This window comes from Solanum stenotomum, chromosome 12 (assembly GCF_019186545.1).
Source record: "Solanum stenotomum isolate F172 chromosome 12, ASM1918654v1, whole genome shotgun sequence".
In the NCBI taxonomy this organism is placed as follows: Eukaryota; Viridiplantae; Streptophyta; class Magnoliopsida; order Solanales; family Solanaceae; genus Solanum; species Solanum stenotomum.
Genome location: NC_064293.1, coordinates 28,679,448 through 28,699,699, shown reverse-complemented (window position 1 = coordinate 28,699,699; position 20,252 = coordinate 28,679,448). Strand labels below are relative to the sequence as shown.

At 36.2% G+C, this 20,252-nt stretch overlaps 2 protein-coding genes across 3 annotated transcripts; one reads left to right on the top strand and one right to left on the bottom strand.

The window, feature by feature from the left end:
• Positions 1 to 406: 406 nt before the first annotated feature.
• LOC125848735 (lysine-specific demethylase JMJ18-like) lies at positions 407 to 11,597 on the top strand. The gene is made up of 14 exons (XM_049528658.1): positions 407 to 709; positions 876 to 954; positions 2,073 to 2,216; positions 2,967 to 3,111; positions 5,508 to 5,579; positions 5,991 to 6,068; positions 6,154 to 6,633; positions 6,735 to 6,959; positions 7,295 to 7,456; positions 7,881 to 8,249; positions 8,959 to 9,664; positions 9,774 to 9,877; positions 10,372 to 10,572; positions 10,984 to 11,597. Exons 4-14 carry the CDS (start codon positions 3,106 to 3,108, stop codon positions 11,344 to 11,346), a joined length of 2,766 nt encoding a protein of 921 aa, XP_049384615.1. The 5' UTR covers positions 407 to 709; positions 876 to 954; positions 2,073 to 2,216; positions 2,967 to 3,105; the 3' UTR covers positions 11,347 to 11,597.
• A 686-nt stretch (positions 11,598 to 12,283) lies between these two features.
• LOC125847797 (probable choline kinase 2) lies at positions 12,284 to 20,252 on the bottom strand. 2 transcript variants are annotated; one of them, XM_049527494.1, is made up of 9 exons: positions 20,011 to 20,162; positions 17,353 to 17,728; positions 14,474 to 14,595; positions 14,174 to 14,369; positions 13,551 to 13,668; positions 13,378 to 13,425; positions 13,085 to 13,185; positions 12,727 to 12,835; positions 12,284 to 12,630 (listed from the first exon to the last, which is right to left on the bottom strand). In XM_049527494.1, exons 1-9 carry the CDS (start codon positions 20,124 to 20,126, stop codon positions 12,626 to 12,628), a joined length of 1,191 nt encoding a protein of 396 aa, XP_049383451.1. In that variant the 5' UTR covers positions 20,127 to 20,162; the 3' UTR covers positions 12,284 to 12,625. The 2 variants fall into 2 exon arrangements, with proteins under 2 accessions (XP_049383451.1, XP_049383450.1); XM_049527493.1 differs by lacking the exons at positions 12,284 to 12,630; positions 12,727 to 12,835; positions 13,085 to 13,185; ... (3 more) ...; positions 14,474 to 14,595; positions 17,353 to 17,728 and adding an exon at positions 18,259 to 18,986 and having other exon boundaries at positions 19,083 to 20,252.

Genomic DNA, 20,252 nt, shown 5'->3' with positions numbered 1-20,252 from the left:
TTATTTTTATTTAAGTAATAATATATTTCCTTTTCCAAACAAAACAAGAAATATAGTTGTTTCTTACTGTAAAATAATATTTTCCCAATTAAAGTATAAGTAGGATAGACATTTATTAATTATTATATATACTATAAACTATAAAAACTTCTGGTTTTAAAGTTAAATATGAAAAAAAGAGTCAAATACTCAATATTTTATTAACTCTATTAGAGGAATTAAGAAACTGTTATTTTTGAGGTAATTTTATTTATAATTTTTTGTTATTCTTTTCTTCAGTCTGGGGCTTTCTTGTTATGTAATGTACATCACGTAGTATGTGTTTATGTTTAGTAGAAAAAACCATGAAGATATACATATATATATATATATATATAAAATTGGTGTCTTTTTGGGGATTTCTTGATTTTATTGTAAATCTTTTTTTTTGTTTAATTTAATTGAATTTGTTGAGTCTTTCCTATTCATATTCTTTTTTTGGGTAATTTTGTAACTATTCCTTAAATTTACCCAGTTTTCCAAGATTTGATTTTTATCTATTGATTTTATCTCCTTATTAGATTTAAGTAAAAAAGATTTGATTTTTTTCTTCTTTTTTTTTGTTTGGAATTTAATTGGTGAAATTTGAGGTCTGAATAATTTGTTCTTGATTCTGTGAGTACAAGAATTTGCTTACGTGAATCATTGATTACAGAGAAGGTTTAATTTGGTATATAATTGCTTCTCTGTTTTTTTGTTTTTTTTTAATTTTGGGGTTTTCTGTTTATATATTTATTCTCTGTTTATAGTTTTTTTTGCAGTTTGAATGATTAATGCATATTTATATTCAAGAATTCTGTCATAATGAATTTTGACTGAAATTGTTGTCTTTGCAGGTTTGGTTAATTTAGGGTTGAATTGGATTAAATCAGTGATTAGAGTTTCTGTTAGCTGAATTTCTTTATGATCTTGGAGGTATAAAGCTTCAATCTTTTGTATTTAATCTGTGTTATTGCATTGTCTAATTGTCTCCATTTTGTTAATGCATTGTAATATTTGTGATTTAATTTGGTTCTTATCCCTTTTCCTGAAGTTTCCACAGAAAAGTTCTGTTTTTTTGTGGTGAGGGTGGGGGCGGGGTCAGGGGCGGAGTTCGGTAGGGCTGAGGGGGTTCGGAGGAAAATTTCACAGTTTATTCATGGTTAATTTTATTTTTTATGTATGATAAAAAATTTGTTTTTTTATGTAGATGTTTGAACCCTCTTTTGGCTTCTTCGTATAGGGGTTCTTCCATAGTGAAGCAAATGATCTAGTCAATCATTCTGCTACCGATTATCCAAGTTTAGTATTTTGTGAGTTCCTAGGTTGTATCGAATGACTCCATTGAGAGTAAAGATATGTTCGATATGTAAGTGGTATAGTCACTACCTATAAGGCAAGCACCATTGACACCTTACTACTTTCTAAGCTTTCTCTCGTCTCGCCAATCTAGTATTGCCATATAAGAGAACTGCCTGTATGGGTAGAATATCTTTGCTTCTTTTGCAAACTGTATTTTGATGCATTTTGTGTCCTCTGAAGAATTTACTCGAGTTTATGGATTCTACCCTCAACAATCCCGATTAGGTCCACTTAGAATTAATGGTTTTGATGCAACGATGTTGCCTGTCTGCACAAAGGTCTAGAGATTTGTATGATTGATTTGGAGGATTCAGAATTTACTTCTAAATGCATTGAGAGCATAGAATTTCCATTCTATAAGTCCGTGTTTCCATTGACTATTAAATCACCATTAAATTTTAAAAATACCTGGTCAATACATTGATATAAAGAGAACGGACAGGGTGGCGCACGGCTAAGGCACGCTACCTGCACGGCCAAGCATATTCCCTAAAAATGCAATATGAGAAATTTTCAGTATCTTGAATTAAGGGAAATGTAAATAATAGTTCATGCATTGAATAAAGTTGTTTTCTGTTCCACTACATGTTTATTTAAGTCGGTGGTAATCCTTGGAAGATTCTCGTAAAATGGTCATTTATATCAATTTGCCTTCCGTTTTTTCTTACCTTGTCGTTTTTCTGTGTTGGCAGTTGAAAATTGTTATCTGTATCATCAATACAAATTTCTGAAATCCAGAAACTGTGGATTTGTCATCTTCAGAGCTAGGCCTTCATAACTGAAGAGAGAGCACACCAGTTCAATAAGCATCGATCATTTCTAAGATACCTGACAAGGTAAAAGTTATATTTTGTCCTTCAGGCATAAAATTAGGGGTATTCGTGCTCCAGGAGCATGAATGTTTGAAGCTTGACTTTTGATTTATAACTTGTTTATGTGTTTTTGATTGATTTTGAATAGTTACTTTCTTTCCCATATCTATCTTGTTTATACGTTATGTAGCTTTAGTGTCTTTAATTTTTGAAACTATCTCGAGATATCGTTTTAAAAACAATTCCTGCCTTGAAATGTTGATAGATTTATAAAGGCCTTTATTGGCTATTACATTATTACAAAATTTTAATATAATTGGGTGCTAGGCATATTTAGGAAGATCACTATTAAATTTCGAAAATACTTGGTCGACACATTGATATAAAGAGCATGCACAGGGTAGACCCACACGGCCAATGCACCAACCCTGCACGGCTAGGCGTATTACCCCCATGGCGCACGACCAATGCACCTACCCTGCACGGAATATTCCCGGAAAACCTTATTGCACTTTGAGAATTTTTCGGGATCTTGAATTACTAAAGGGAAATGTAAATAAAGGTTCATTCTTTGAATAAAGTTGTTTTCTGTTCCACTAACCACATATTTAAGTCAATTGTAATCCTTGGAAATTTCTCGTCAAATGGTCATTTATATCAATTTGCCTTCCATTCTTAAATAACTTGTTGTTTTCTTCAATGGCCGTTGAAAATTGTTATCTATCATCAATACAAATTTCTGAAATCCAGAAACTGTGGATTTGTCATCTTCAGGGCGAGGCCTTTATAACTGAAGAGAGCACAGTTCAATAAGCATCACTCAATTCAAAGATACATGACAAAGTGAAGGTTATACTATCCTTCAGGCATAAAATTAGGTTTTGTGCTTCGGGGTGCAATCTGAAAAAGGAGCATGAAGGTTTGAAACTCGACTTTTGATTTTCAATTTGTTTATGTATTTTGATTGATTTTGAAAAGCGTTAATAGCTTTCCTGTACCTATCTTCTTCTTGGATATATCATGTCGCCTTTACCCTATATGTGTAGTTTAGATCTGTACTTGTTTAGATCTCGGATTATGTGATTGAGTGATTTGTAAAGAAATGCAAAAGGAAAAAAAAGAATTGGATACCTCAAGGACTAATTAAACTGCATGTAAGTAAAAAAAAAAAACATTTTGGGATGTAAGATGACCCTAAACGCTTCGTCAGGATTGGCTCTTGAACTAGTGAGGGTGTTGAAGATTCCTACATCGGATATGAAAGGGATTAGTGGTCTTTTTATATGATTTGGGTTGAGTTAGGGCCAAGATCCATTTTCATGGTATCAGAGTAGGACCAATCTCAATTCATTACTTAAAAAAAAGGTAAAAGTCGACGGACTCCGTCTGTTTTTCAAATAAAAAAAATAATTTGAATTTTTTAAATAAAACCAATAGATGTCCGTTCGTTTATTTTCCGCCCAAAACCGACGGAGTGCCTTGACTTTTATAAAAAAAAATTACAAAAATTGAGGGACTGTCGATTTTTAAGTGCAAAATTGCAGTTGAGGAGTATAAATTATAAACAATAGAAGTATGTCATCAAAGAGCATGTGTGGTGTAGTGGTAAAATTGTTCCAATATATATATATATATATATATATATATATATATATATATTTCCGATCAGTCATTTTTTAAAAAAAAATTATATTGATTTTTAATTTAAGAAACCAATGGATGTCCTCGATTAAAAATCAAGTTGAGAAATTGCAGGAGTCAAGTCCGTCAGTTTTTGACCTGTTTTTTGTAGTGATTCTTGTTTCTCGATGTTAGGCCCCATATTAAATTGTCCACACTCCAGATGTGCAAGTCCTGGGCGTGGGGGGTGTTGAAGAGTCCAATATAGGATGAAAAAGGGATGGGTGGTCTCTTAAACCGACCCACCATTTCCCGACATAGTCAAGTCCGTCAGTTTTTGACCTGTTTTTTGTAGTGATTCTTGTTTCTCGATGTTAGGCTCCATATTAAATTGTCCACACTCCAGATGTGCAAGTCCTGTGCGTGGGGGGTGTTGAAGAGTCCAACATTGGATGAAAAAGGGATGGGTCGTCTCTTTACATAGCTTAGGTAGTCCTCACCTCTTGAGCTAACTTTTGAGGTTGAGTTGGACCCAAAATCCATTTCTGAGCATGACCCGTCTCAATTCTTGTTTTCCGATGTTGGGCCCCCATATTAAATTACCCACGCTTCAGATTCCCAGTTTTGGCTGTGACGGGGTGTTGAAAAGTCCCACATCTGATGAACAAGGGATGGGTGATCTCTTTATATTGCTTGGGAAATCCTCACCTCTTGAGCTAGTTTTTGGGTTGAGTTAGGCCCAAGATCCATTTCGTTAATAAACTGTATTTCTCCTAAAACTTTTCAGTGCTTTGTCATATCTTGCAATGCTCAAATGCATAGCTGGTTGTCTGTTGCTTGTAACAGTTCGTAGCTATATTTTATTAAGATTTTCTAGCAAGATTCAAATTTTGATATTCATCAGTCTGCTGAATTTTCTTTTATCGATAAAAGGGAAAAGTGACAATTCCTTTGTACTAACTGCCTGCTGTTCATTCCAACAGATCCTTATATCTGAAAGAGTTAGATCTGTTGAGCAATTCCTTGTCTGATTAGAAAATCATCCTGAGTGAAGATAATGCCCGCTATTCATGTTTTCTTGTTCTTTTGATCCCTCAACTTGGGTGGAACTTATGATAAGAACAGAAACCATGTGATTAGTCCCTTCAGAAGACCGGGGGGGNCTTAGTTACTGGTGCAGATTAGGGAAAATCTTTGAAAAGGTCTCCCCTCCCAGCAAGCATAACCGGTATTAACTGATAAGAGGTTGTGTGATCAAATGATATCCCAGAAAGTGATGAATTGAGTGAACGTCATCGCAGCAAAAAGAAATTAAGGATACATACCCATACGTTACAAAAGGTTCCACCTTTTGCAGAATTTCCATTATTCTTTTGTTTGCCTTTACAAAGACACCATCATCGTTATCTCATGAATATTTTAGGCTGGGTGTCTGACTGATAACATGTACATTGGTATATCCATTATTATTCTTTTGCTCTCGTCCTACACAGTTTTATGCTGTATTCCGTACTGGCAAGATCTTGCATGCTTCAAGGCATAGCTAAAGAAATTTTAAACAATTTATTTTTTAATGCTTTTTGACTAAAAGAAAATTTCTCTAGTAGAAATCACATTTGATTCTGCAGAAGAATTCATTTCAAGACTGAATTCATTCATCTGATTCAAATTTAATTCTTTTGCCTTCTCTTGCAGGGACATCCTTCTAGACAGGCTCCAAAAGGTGAAAATCACATTGAGAGTTCAGGAAGCCCTCGTAGGCGGAAGGTAGAAATGACACATCCATAAGTCCTTTTCAATTTGGTGTTCATCATTGCGTAGCTTGCAGAAATATGATTAGTAATGTACTGTGTGTAAAAATGTTCCCATTCTCCACATTTGATGTTGTAGGCAGCATATTTGTGTATGGTGTTCTCATTTCTTGACATCTGCTGGATGTTGATAATTCACTTGGATAATTAACTCATCAAATTTTAGTTGAATTTCTAACCTCTATTTTAAGCATGATTCCGTTGCTGTCTAATGCATTTTTCCCTGAGAAGGGCGGGGGTGGGGATTGGGGAGTGGGGTGGGTAAGTGTTAAGTTTTCAATAGCCTATTTCACCCTTATCCCTGGCAGTCATATGATCTCTCTCTCTCTCTTTCTCTCATAAATAGTTCTTTCTTGTTCTGGAACAGGAATCAGCAATATGGAGTCCTGGTGAAGCGCGTAGGCCCATCTTACAGGAAGCTCCTGTGTACTATCCAAATGATGAGGTAATCGTCACGTTAAAAGAGTTATTATATTCCCTTTTGATCGCATAAAGCCAGTGGTTAAGTTCATCCTGTGGTTAAATTATAGGAGTTCAAAGATCCACTTGGTTATATTGCAAGCATTCGCCACAACGCACAGCAATATGGCATATGCAGGATTGTACCACCTGCATCTTGGAGTCCACTCTGTCCACTTAGAGAGAAGAATGTGTGGGAATGTGCAAAGTTCTCGACTCGAATCCAGCAAGTTGATTTACTTCAGAATAGGGAGCCCATGAAAAAGAAAAAAACCAGGAAGAGGAAAAAACGATCGCACTCAAAGACGGGATCAACAAGGAGACAACCCAGATCTCTAGGTTCTGAATCAAATACTAATTCAGACAGTAGTGATGACAAGTTTGGGTTTCAGTCAGGGTCTGACTTCACATTTGCGGAATTTCAGACATTTGCCAAAGATTTTAAAGAGTTATATTTTAGGATGAAGGATACTGAGGTTTGGAAACCCTCCATTGAAGAAATTGAAGGTGAGTATTGGCGTATCGTTGAGAATCCAACAGATGAAGTTGAGGTAAGGGAATCTAGTTTGATATTTACTTTGTCTTTTGAGATATCTATTACATGCTCACTAGTTGGATAAGACTAAAATTTTGGCCTTCATCTGATGAATAGGTGTTATATGGAGCTGATCTGGAAACTGGAGTATTTGGCAGTGGATTCCCTCTAGAATCTTCATCTCCAAAAGCTAGTACTTTAGATCAGTATGCGACTTCTGGTTGGAACTTAAACAACTTACCACGCCTGCCATGTTCTGTATTGTGCTTTGAGGAAAGCAATATCTCAGGAGTTCTGGTCCCATGGCTGTATATTGGAATGTGCTTCTCATCATTTTGTTGGGTATGTCATGAAAAAATTTTTGTTTAAGCGTTCAGCTTAATCTTAATATATAGTTGACCAATTGAACTTATCGAAGATAGCAAACTCTGTTCATTTATGAGTTCTTCCTTTGTTGCATCCTATACATATAAACCTGAATAGTATTGATCCTTTGTCTCCAAGTATTTACTGTTACTGACGACTGTTTTTTGAGGGAACATCTTGTGTCATAGGTCTATCTTTCTTTTTCCCCCTTTCTTTCTCTTTCTTTTCTTGGTTTCTTTCATTATTATTAGATCAAGTTATTTGCTTTATATTCGCTATATACTTATTTCCTTTTATCTGATTTCTTAAAGCATGTTGAGGACCACCATCTTTATTCTCTGAATTATATGCATTGGGGTGAGCCAAAGATTTGGTATGGAGTGCCAGGAAATCATGCTGCAGCCCTGGAGGATGCAATGAGAAAGCATTTGCCAGATCTGTTTGAGGAACAACCAGATTTGCTTCACGAACTAGTAAGTATATAAGTTAAATCTTGATCAAGCACTAGTCATCCTTATTGTATTTGAGAAATAATCACATCTACATATAGTGTTTTATAGGTTCTAATCACATCTACAATGATGAGCTGTGCAAGCTCCTTTTTCTGTTCATCAACCTCATCTAGTTACGAGTTACTGTTTTCAACTTACAAGTCCCTTTTCCTTATCAATAAACTTCACCTAATGTTTGGCTCATCACATGTGAAACACCTGACATTCTATTCTGACAATTTTTAACTGTAAATCGTACCAATTGCCATCAAGATTCTTTTCTTGTGTTAATCCTTCTTCCCTTCAGTTCTCTAATCTATTTCCAGTGCATTGGCACATTTCTTGATTGTTTGAGTGGTATAATTTGGGCTCGTGCTCCTGACAAACTTATTATTCTCTCTTTCAGGTGACTCAGTTGTCTCCTTCAGTTTTGAAGTCAGAGGGTGTACCAGTGTACCGCGCTGTTCAGAGCGCAGGGGAGTTTGTGCTCACATTCCCAAGAGCATATCACTCTGGATTTAACTGTGGGTTCAACTGCGCAGAGGCTGTTAATCTAGGCCCTGTTGATTGGTTAGAGCATGGACTAACTGCTGTGGAGCTCTACAGTAAACAATGTCGTAAAACCTCGCTTTCACATGATAAGTTGCTTATAGGAGCAGCTAGTGAAGCTATCCGAGCACTGTGGGAGCTCTCAGCTGTTAAGAATATTAACAGTATAAACTTGAGATGGAGAAGTTTCTGTGGGAAGGACGGCATGCTTACTAGAGCTATTAAGGTAAATTTCTGAGTATGTCTGTCAAAACATATGGTTGTGGATTTAAATTCATCTGTCATTGTGGTTTGACTCCATAGATTAGGTATCTTCACACTTGAGGGATAATTTTACTTAGGTGTTGTAAGGTTCTGGCCTACTGGTCCAAGTATGTACGGCATAAACTCCCTTATTAGATGTACGGCAAAAATTCCCTTAGATGTACTTTTAGTTTTCATTTGAAATTTTCTGTTGTCCTCCGAGCAAAAAAAATTATACTTTCCATTGTCAGGTACATGTAAACTTGTATTTGAGTTCTTTATCAAAATGAAATTCTGTTTGGGTTGAAGTATAGAATTCACCTCCGCTTTTGTGACTTACCAACAATAACATAGGATAAGAAAGGAGAGGTAGAACTGTGGTAACTGTTTTGTTTATTTTACAAGTAGAATAGTAACTTCAATCACTTCAATGAGATTTTTGGTAATTGTGGGCACATCCCTTAAAAAAACAACACATGTTAGGATATGACTAAGTACCCTCGACTTTAAGAGTGCCATCCTCATGGAATAAGAACTGACCAGTCAGCAAGGTGTCTGTTACATATTGATTTCTTTTCATAGAATTGAATTCTTGAGGATGTATGCAGATGCAATATAACAAAAATTCATATACTTAGAAGTGAAAAAGAAGCACATATTTTTTTAGTAATTTGTTTTTTTCTTACTTACAGGGAAGAATTGAAATAGAGGAGGAAAGACTGGAGCGTCTTTTACCTCTTGTACAACTTCAGACAATGGACAAAGATTTTGGCTTGAAAGATGAGCAGGAATGCTTTTCTTGCTTTTACGACTTGCATCTCTCTGCAGTTAAATGCCAATGTACCCCAGGACAGTTTTCATGCCTTAAACATTCTAACCTAATGTGTTCCTGTGAACCAGAAAACAAAACTGTTTTTGTCCGTTACAACAGAGATGAACTGAACACACTGGTACAAGCATTGGAGGGGAAATTGGATGCCATTGAACAATGGACTTCCAAGGATCCTGATAATTTTTCTTTAAATAGGAGGCAGCATAACTCTGTGAAGCAGGATTCAGAGAGGGATGGATTGGAAATGGATCCCTCGATGAAAAATGATAGCTTATCAGGTTTGTTGAGAGAACAAAATCATAATCCAAAGAAGCAGTGCAGCTCATGCTCTGATGATGCGACCACCTCGTATGCTTCGAGTCACAGTAGTGGGAAGAAGTTATTTGGGGTTGATCTTTCCAGGGGCTCTCCTGCTTTTCGACAAAACGGAACATTTGACTCAGAAAAAGATCTCCTGAGCACCGAGGTTTCTGAACAAACGCTTTTGTACCATGTTGACCCTCTAAGTTTAGGGTCAATTGCCTCAGGAAAGCTTTGGTGCAGTAAGCAGGCAATATTCCCCATAGGTTTGTTGAATATACTTTTCATACTAAGAAGACATTTTCATTTGATGCAACATTTTATTCAAATTTCAATGGCCTCACTATATATTTCAATATTGATGCTCTTTAACAGGATTTAGAAGTCGTGTTAAGTTCTTCGATGCCAGCAGTCCCGAGATAACTAGTAGCTATATATGCGAGATCCTGAATGGTGGGCTCATTGGACCTCTATTCAAGGTAAGTTGTTATTCATAACTTTGCCCGATAAAATATGTGAGTCGAGAAAAAAATTGGATAATGAGGATTACTGTTATTTTATTCTAGTACTTGGAAGGAAATATGTGAGTTATTTCTCATTATTTTTGCATAGTGGTGTGTGTAAGGAAAAATTCATATTATTTTGTGTGCAGAGGAGGTACATTTACTTTATTTGTCGCAGCTAAGAATCTAGCACTTGATCTCCAAAACTTAGTCCACTACTCACCCTTTCTAAGTCTTCTCGTTAATAATTTTTCATGTTTATGAGCTCATAACAAAAGAACCTTTAGGCCTTTTATGCATGAGCTATTTGCAATTGTGCTGCTTTTAAATTTTATTATTGCGGCTGTCGCCTTGCCTTCTGCCTTTTAATTTTTGTTATTGGCATTGCAAAGGAAGATTGTCTACTTGAATTCTAGTTTTTATGAATTGCTGGATGCTAATTATTGTCTACTTGGAGTTTCTGATTTCAGGTTAGCTTAGAAGAGTGTCCAGATACGAAGTTTGTGAGTTCATCAGCGCAGAAATGCTGGGAAATGGTCTCGCATAGAGTCTTTGAAGAACTAGCAACGAAGTTAAATCCAGGAAGGCAAGATTTGCCACCATTGCAACCTGACACAGAAAGCATCAACGGTCTCGGAATGTTTGGGTTACTCTCCCCACAGATAGTTCAGGTATACCTATATTATGTTGCCGTGTGCATGATTTTGCTCTTTCAAGTTTGTGATTAACTGGCTTTAGTTTGACCAACGAATAATCTGACATGCTATTTTGGATTAAACAAGGAAAGAATTCATAGTTGGATTTGTACAGTAGAAATGAGCAGGATTAATGCTACATTCCCAGACAAAACGGATCCCACTAAGGACAATAGGCTTCTATCTTGTGATCTTGTAATTGGTTTATTAGCGGAATCACAGTATTGTTATCAACTTTAAATTTAGATTCTTATTCACACTTCTCGTTTGAATCTAGGATCAGTTCTTTGATGTTGAGAGGAATCTCTTATTTCTGACTCTTTCAATAAGTAAAACTTCCTTCCAAAGTGAATTATTCCTACATTGTGCTAACTCTGGTGTATACAGTCCATTGAAGCTCTTGATACAAACCGTCAATGCCTGGAGTACTGGAACAACAAGCTAAAACTCAAGGACGAGTGTGTAACTGTCAAAGGGCCTTCAGGTTCATCGGAGAGTACTGTTGACATGGCAAGATCTGCTGTGATGGAAAGAGGTCAGTGTTCAGGAACCAAGGTAGCTACAGAGGAGGAGCATGCTAATTATAGTTCATCTAACACCGAGTTACAGTTAGTACTTAGGAGGCTTCTGAATAAAGCAGATCCAGAAGAACTGAGAATAATGCACAAGATCTTGTGCAGTGGATCAACAAGCCCTGAGTGGAGAATAGCATTTGCAACATTGAGTCAAGAGATCCAGAGGAAAGTGTAAATTTTGGGATCTCTCATTCTTTCGTCTTAGTTAGGCTGTCTTCATCAGCTTAATTCTTTTGAAATATTAACATAAGGAGGAGGAGGGAGGGGGAAGGGGTCTCGGGTTGAGCCGCGTAGGAGATGTTAGTTGCGGTTGCTCATGGTATAGTTTTTGCTTTTGAATAGGCTGCAAAGAACAAATGCATTTTACTTTCTTTTGATATAACTAGAAAAAAAAAACGTTTTGAGTTAAAGTTTAGAGAGAAAAGAAAAGTTTTAAGAAAAAATTTCAATTTCCTGAAATAAGTTATGTTGTTAGAAATGTTTCCTCTTCTTTTTCTGCTATAGTTTCGTACTAAAAAAGACCCAATGTTGGTACTCCCAGTGTCATGATAACTGATTTCATCTTANAAATTTATATTTAGTGTAGGGATAAAATGGTAATTCAACTTTTCATTTTGGAGGTTCCCACTTATAATAATATATGATTTTTGGTTTAATCGTCATTCAATACATAAACATTACTTCATGCCCAAGGCCTAGCTCGAGTGGCAAAAGGTGGAGGATTTGTGACTTAGGTTGCAGGTTCAAACCCCACACCATGCAACGCGAAGTCCGGTATTTAAGTGGAGAAGGGTAGAGGGACTGGTCCATTATTCATCGAGTTTACAAAACTGTGATTGGACCAAAGGGCGGCGGATCACAAGCGAGTTTCTCGGTTATAAAAAAAATGAAACTCGACTTACCCCAAACTGAGATCAATCTCGGTCTTTCTGACCCTACCCAGTCAAAAACTCAGAGTTTCAAGGATCTATATAGTTAATTTTGATCACAATTTGCTGATGTAAAATATAATATTTCCAGAAAAGATAAAAGGGAATATAATGTTTGAATTGACTAAAAGTTACTGTGCAACGCTAAGTCTCCAATTAATTACTATCTATAACAAATTTCATCCAAGAAACAGCCATTAGATCTTTATTTACTTCACTGTATAATCTTTCAAATAAACAAATAGACTTGCATATGCATTATTTCAGGAAAAAACAAAAACAAAATAAACCCAGCACCTCTGTAGAGATTTACACAAGAAAAGGAAGCAAAATTGACAGAAATGCTAATGCACTTGATGATCTAATCCTAGACTTGGCTGATAAACTTCATCACCAGAAAAATTCCATCAAGACTCGATTTTCGGAAGTTAAAAAAAAAAGTATTTCTTCAAGCAAAACCCCAAGGGATAACAACTACTACTCTCTGTAAGTCAACAAATGGATCAAGAAGTCATTGCTTTCATATTAACCTGCAAGACCAAAGTGCTCAATTTAAGAAACCCCAAATTCGAAACTTCAAATAGACTTGTTTAAGGAAAAGGAATTGAACAAAATAATTGAAGTACCTTTCTTGGAATCTGATGATCCCAATAGCTCAGATTTCTTTGACCAATATGGCTGGAACCTCTGCCTAGCATACCCCAAGTAATCGAAGTCTATCTTATTGACATGATGCTGAAAAACAGGAGGAAATGAAGGATGTTAAGAAAAGCCTATGCAGCCGAATAACAACATTGTTGTCGAAGGCAAATAGGTAGAAAAGAGCCAAATCTTTATGCCTTGGGCACAAACTGCGGCAAACCATATAATCTATTAATTGTTGACAGACCTCCAATATAAAGTTTTCTCTATTGACTGTTCTTTTGTGTACACAACTCATAACTACTTTTATCCTGACAGAATAGATAAGGTCAGGAGAAGTACCGATATTATTCCCCATAGACCCCAAAAAAGATGACTGGCAAGAGTATACTTCTCCACTTCTTGAACTAATTTCTCCAGTTCCTGTTCACTGGGAGAGCGACCTGTTTACCAGATTAATACATCTGAGATTCGTAATGAATAAAAGATAAATACTGATCGAAAACTTGAGATTAACTAAATGTATATAGTTGTTACTAGTCTTGGTATACAGATATGAGCTTAAGAAAGCACCATCATGAAATATGAATGGCTCCACATATGATAAATGATAGAAGATGCAAGTTTTCATCTACCTGAACTAAAAAGATATGTACTCAAAAATCTTTTGCGCTCCTCCAGACCTGCCACATGTTGTAAGGGGTTTAATTAGATGTAACATAAATATCCAGAAAGTACTTGCTCGTGCCATTTCAGGGAATCAGATCAACAAAACAGATTTGCTTAAGATGATTTACTAGTGACTCACCAGGATATTTTCTGAAGTCCATAATATGAGGTGTTTCTGTATGGTAGTCAGCAACCATTTCACAAAAATGATTTGCTATATCAAATGCAACATGGTTGTAACCAGCATATTCATAGTCCTGTTAATAGGAAAGATTAAAGAAAATACCAGAAATTAAGTCCAAATAATAACTGTATGAACAGCACGAATTATTTGCAGAAATTAGACAATGGCCAACCCAGCAGGAAACAGAACTTTATCATTGAAAAGACAAGGCCTTCAATTTTTCTTGAAATATTTAGGTTTTTCAAATATTTCGTATCCTTTTGCTCCTTACCAAGTGGATGATCAATAACTGAAACAAAATACAAAGGAGAGAAACAAAAGTGCAGCTCCTAAATAAGTAAGAGCTTGAAGAAGTTTTTGAACCAGGACCCACCTACATCCTGCAGCAAACATGTCAGGATAAAGCACTGCCTAGTTATTGATCATGGAAGCCCAAATTAGATTTAGATGTAATCATCATACATGCAAACACTGCTATAGCTAAAATCTAGTGAGATATGCATCTCATTTAGTAAATTGTATTTGTCCTCTTAACTTTTCATCTGAACAGATCTATGAATAAAAAACTTAGTACTTACAATAAAGGTTATTGATCTCATCTCTTCATCCATCATTATGTTCCCATACTGCAAGTCGTTGTGGCAGCATCCCGTACTTAGATGATTGCCAGCAAGATTCCTTTCCAACAATACAATCTCGTCTTTTAGAAGGTCCAACCGAAAGTCCTTAGCTTCTTCAGTAGAAGCCAGACCTTTGGCCACATTAAGCCAATTTCTAGAGCATTACGAGAGCAAAAGGTTATTTAGACGTTTTGGTATAAGATAAACATAATTTTGCAGTTTTTATTCATCATATATACAGTAAAAAGAAGAGCATACTGCAGTCTATCCCAAAGGATGACAGTCTTAGGACCAGGCATATCAAGCACATGAAACTCTCTCATTTTGGCAGCTATCAAGGAAGATATCTCTGGATCGCGCAGATCAGGAGCTGATAATGTCTGAAATACCAATCATGGAGATTGCATTACATTTAATGAATGTCCCCATTCTCCTGAAGTATCAGTAATTACAAGAGCATCACAGATAATAATAGATCACAGGTAAGTTAAGAATAGTGTCAATAAAGCATGAGATAAACCTAAGGAAATTAGGCAATCCTAGAGGAATCAGGCAAACTTTGAAGATCCCAGGAGCACTTACAAAGAAACTGCAATATGACAATCATGAGTTCTGAAGAACCTAAATCTGCTTGGCTTCATAATAATTAGGTTTGACAAAGGGAGGCCAGATGCTTTTGGCAAAGTATCACTATGAACTAACATGAAACATAAGTCTTTAAGCATCTAAGCCAGTCAGTCACATCAAGATTATCCAGAGGTGGCAAATCAAAACTTCAACAATAAACAAACCCAAATAGTGGGTTAACTTGAATGCATTATATAAGAAACCACTAGGATATGGCTCAAAACCCTAAATTATTTGTTTTTTCTAAGGAGAGGTGGATAAGCTAACAGAAAACTTGGAGTTCTTAGTTTAATAAGCACTAACCGAATCATGATAGTAACATATAAGTGGATAGTAGGCATTTAAGTGTTAATCTGGATCGCTTCTCATATCATTCAGCATTTACTCAACCCCTCTTCTGGTATCCTCAAACCCTGTAGCTCTTTCCCTAGGCAGCATAAGGTCACTTGGTTGTGACCTGAAAAGGCTGCCCTTGGCCCACTTCACATATACATCCTTCATCTCAACAGAAATACTTTTTATGTGTCCCAAATTGTTCATCTGTTTCGAATTTCTTCCTTCGAAATTCTTACCTGTCTTTCAGTTCATCACAGCAGTAATATTTCACCTTTAATTTCTTCTTTATCCTATGCTAATAAGCTTATTGATGGACATGAAACATGGAGACAGCAGTAACCAGTAGTGGGGGAGATACATTAGGGAACCCCTCTGCCGGTTTTTTAGGATAATGGGCAAGAAAGTCGAGATTATTATGTTTGATTAGACCTATTAGTTCAGCTTATACCAAACAAGAATTATATGAATAACAATGGCTAATTATGCATTGGCAGCTATTACTTGATCTAAATTTTTACCAACCCAATCATTCTTTCGAAATATTATGCAGAAACAGCAAACGGGTATACATTCCTTTCAGTAAAGAGAAAAGAAATTTGTGTAGTCTTTGTGAAGAGGTGGTATTGAAATAAAATCACCTGTGAAGGCCCAGAAAAATTATCATTTAAGAAACTTGCTTCAAATTCTGATCAATGTAAGCATACTGCAGAAATTTATGAAATTAACCAGTTGATTACGCTGACCATCTAGGAAATTATTCTTCTGGATCCTAGATGAGACTATCAGGATCTAGCAAAGCATCGTCCTAGAGAAAGATACTTTCAGATCAATGAAAACTATCAGAATCTTGTCAAAATTTTGAAATTCTAAATACCAAGAGAGAAATTCTATTAAATTTTCTATTGCACAAATGTTTATGTACGCAGATGTATATAAACAACAGGAAAAAATTACACAGCACTAGAAGGAAAGGATAAATATAGAGTACCAGTGAAACTTAACCTAAATTCTCCCTCATTTACATGTAAATTGTTAGCATTTAACATTGCGAATTAGAGGAATGGAGAAGAAAATGATGACCGAATTAGATACTTCTAAATTTTTTAGATACAGGGAGTATTAAACTCTAACTAAAACCTAAAAATCTTGTGCCTCAAAAAACTATGATTGCAATTGAGTAACAAAGTTAACAACTAAACATCACACTGATAGGCCAAACCGCCAAAGGTAATACGCTGCCCCTCCGTCTCATAGAGTCATCAAGCAAGAACATATGTCAAACATAATCAAATCATACTAAGGTCTATTTTTGGGCATTAGACCTTACATTTACATCCAAAATGGGTTCGTTGTTTTTAACCGGGAAGTGGAGTAACAGCATGAAAACAAAAGCACATATACACCATTGAGGATTATACCGTATACCATATTATCAAATTGTACCCAGCATTGCATGCCAGAAAAATCACTACTTAATCACAAAGTATCAGCTTAAAAGCACCATACGCCATTCTTGTAGCAGTCATAACAATAACAGAACAATAGCAACAGCAGGCAGGAAAAAAATAAAAAAATATTCATAAGGATGATGATGATCACCATCACATACTCCATCCATCCTAAAATTATCCATGTTAGAACCCAAGGGTGTGGGGTCTATTGGTCAATGCAGTGATTTGAGGACCATGAGGTCTCAGGTTCGAATTCCAACAGAGACGAAAACACTAACACTAGTGATCTCTTCTTATCTGTCCTAGACTTGGTGGATAGAGTTACCTAGAACCATCTGTAGTTGGGACTTGGGAGGTGGCATGTACCTCGTGGAATTAGTCAAATGTGCCAAAACCACTAATGATTTCTTCGTATCTATCCTATACTTGGTGATCAGAGTTACCTAGAATCACCTGTAGTTGGGAGGTGGCATGTACCCGTGGATTTAGTCAGATGTGCCAAAAACACTAGTGATTTCTTCCTATGTGTCCTAGACTTGGTGGATAGAATTACCTAGAACCGTCCGTAGTTGGGAGGTTAAACTAATGAAAATCAAACGAGAACTTCAGCTAAAATGCATATTTACACATCCATGCAGATAACGAAAATTGTATAAAGTCCATTTATAAACTTCAGCTCCAAAAAAAAAAGATGATTTACGGAAAGAAAAAGCAAAAACCGACCCGAGCTCGAATGAATTCCTCAATACGACCACTCTGAAATCGACCAAGTAAGCGAGGTCCTTGGCCTTGCTTAGACATAAACTCGAAAATCTTAATTTCATTCTGCCGATCAAAGAACACATCCACGCCTTTCCCATAGATCCTCACCAACACCTTCCTAGATCGCTGTTGTTCCGGGTTCCTACTGGGCCATTTGATTTGATACACCTCGTTCGTCATCGCGCCCTTCAATCTGAACACATCTAATGCATTCGGATCCACTATATCGTCCCATTCTGATGCCAATTTCTTCAATTTCACCTTCGCTTCTTCAGGGATCACGTCCTCCTTGTTCACTGATTTTGAATTTTCCATGGTATCACATTCAATCAAATGCCTGCGAAATGTTTGAAGTTATGTTTGTTTCCAAATGAGAGGTGCTAGGAATGTGCTGGTCTTATTTATTGCGTGGCACCTATAAGGTGTGTTTCGTAAAAGTTACCCCACAATATTTTTCATTTTTTATTCGAGACTTGACTCTAGCCCCAATCTAATTCGGAATCTAATGCCCAACTCGAGACCCGGACCCGATCCTAAATTATGACCCAACTCTCGACTCGACTTTGAATCAACATAGAACCAAATTCTCGACTAAAGACTTGACTAAGTTACGGATTAGTGTCAGATTAAGGTCGTGTGATGTTAATAAATATTTTTAAAATAATATTTTCTTTCTTACTAATTGAACATGAAAAAATAAGTTAGAAAATCTTTTTTTTTTCTTGTGAAGAATTTAAATATAGATTTATACCTTCCTTGTTGATGATGAGTCCTTCTCTCAAAGAACCATGTATTATTATTACACGACTCACATACATGTGCAATGCTTGTGCACACAAACTGATGTAGAAGTTGTTGATAGTGAAATCAACTTCAAAAAAAGGAAAATTGATATATATCACCAAATTACTAAGATGTAAATATTTTGTTACACAAAAAGATAAGATACGACCACTTCTTACATCATCATACTATCTCTTGAATAACAAATTCAACAATGCTCAACAACAAAATTATTCAAAATAACTGAATCCTGGTTCTATGGGCAACACCTAATTAATCAAATATTTCCATGATCAAACTTTACTAACCCTGTACTAACATCACCATTAGTCCTTTACTATCTCAGACTTGTCATTTTCCTTAGCACCATCACTCTCTGGTTTTTCCTTGACACTAGTAGTCTCCATCGACGCCCCATTTTCGTTCACATCATCAGCCCTTTTCGCTTCTTCAGCAGCAGCAGCTTCTTTCTTTTTCTTTTCGTTCTCGTTCTCTTCCTTCTCCTTCTCCTTCTCGGCCTTTTCTTCCTCAGCCTTCAATTTTGCTTCCACTTTTGCAGTTTCAATAGCTTTAATTAACCTCTCCAAGCAAGTGTTTGCATTTTCCTTAGAAGACTTGGGCATCAAACTCTCAGCAACGTCAGCAGGAGTTATATTAGTTTCCCCTAATAAACGATGAATCTCAGGAAAGTAATCATCATGAGACGTAACGTCTAGATAATTATTTGCAAGCACCTTGAAGGACTCAAAACAACAGTATGATAGCTCAATGTGTTTGTCCATTCTCCCCCTTCGAATTAAAGCAGGATCAAGCTTTTCGACAAAATTGGTTGTGAAAACAATAAGCCTTTCGCCACCAATAGCTGACCACAAACCATCAATAAAGTTCAAAAGCCCAGATAAAGTTACCTCACTTTGCTTTTTCTCCTCTCCTGCTTTTTTCAACTCCTCCTTGATGGGGTCTTTCTCAACTTTCTCGTCCTTCTCCTTCTCCTTCTTCGGCTTCCTTTGGCCAGTAAGATCGAGGGAGCAGTCAATGTCTTCAATCACAATGATAGACTTACTAGTAGTATCTATCAATAACTTTCTTAGCTCTGTGTTATCCTTAACAGCTGTCAATTCAAGATCATACACATCATATTGCAAAAAGTTAGCCATAGCAGCAATCATGCTAGACTTACCTGTTCCTGGAGGACCATAAAGAAGATAACCACGCTTCCACGCCTTACCAATCTTAGCATAGTAGTCTTTTGACTTAGAAAATGTTTCGAGATCATCCTTAATCTCTTGTTTCTTGTTTGGCTCCATAGCTAAAGTATCAAATGTTGACGGATGTTCAAACACTACTTGACTCCACATTCTCCTGTTATAACCACCTAATCCACCATCCGATCCCTTATTATTCGTGTACAATTTCCTCTGCCTTTCTCTAACAGAAATCGCCTTCCCTTCATCCAACACATATTTTAAGTATGAAATGGTTATAAGATCACGATTTTTCCTATGAAACTTAAGCTTGAAATACCTATTATCATCCTCCTTCGCGTACCAAGGAATTGTCGGTCTATTAGCTTCTTTTAGGCTAGATATCCACCAAACCTTCGCCCCTTCATAATCATCTGTTACCTCCTCATGATCATCCATCGATAGAACAAGAGATTGACCATCTTTCACTACACTGGCTTTTAGACGCTTAGCTTGTATACTGGAGTTCTTACTTAAATACCTTTCGATAGCTACATAAGCTTTACTACGCTCAAACCAACCATCAGTTTCATATTCATGAAATGTAATATGTATATAAGGATAGATATAGCTCACAAGTTTATCGGTATACCTTCGAAGATGACCACGAAGTTCATGAGGGAAATAGTTCTGGTACATGGTCCAGGCAAACATGATTGTTGCAATGGCTGGACCTAACTGATTCCAAACATCTTGCATCATCATCATAATTCTTTCACTTTGGGATATAAATTAGAACTATAGTATATGTGATTGTTCACTAAATAATAGCCTTATATAGAAAAAAAACAGTATTATCTAAGTTTAATTTTTTCAAAGAAACTACAGAGTAGC

Bases quoted from the DNA above. Each gene is read 5' to 3' on its own strand.
- LOC125847797 (XM_049527493.1), bottom strand. From the start codon at position 20,126: ATGATGATGATGCAAGATGTTTGGAATCAGTTAGGTCCAGCCATTGCA. The intron at 18,987-19,082 runs GTAACTTTATCT...TTTGTCGAAAAG, and splicing joins AGGAGAAAAAGCAAAGTGAG to CTTGATCCTGCTTTAATTCG.
- LOC125848735 (XM_049528658.1), top strand. The intron at 6,960-7,294 runs GTATGTCATGAA...GATTTCTTAAAG, and splicing joins GCTTCTCATCATTTTGTTGG to CATGTTGAGGACCACCATCT. The intron at 10,573-10,983 runs GTATACCTATAT...TGGTGTATACAG, and splicing joins TCTCCCCACAGATAGTTCAG to TCCATTGAAGCTCTTGATAC.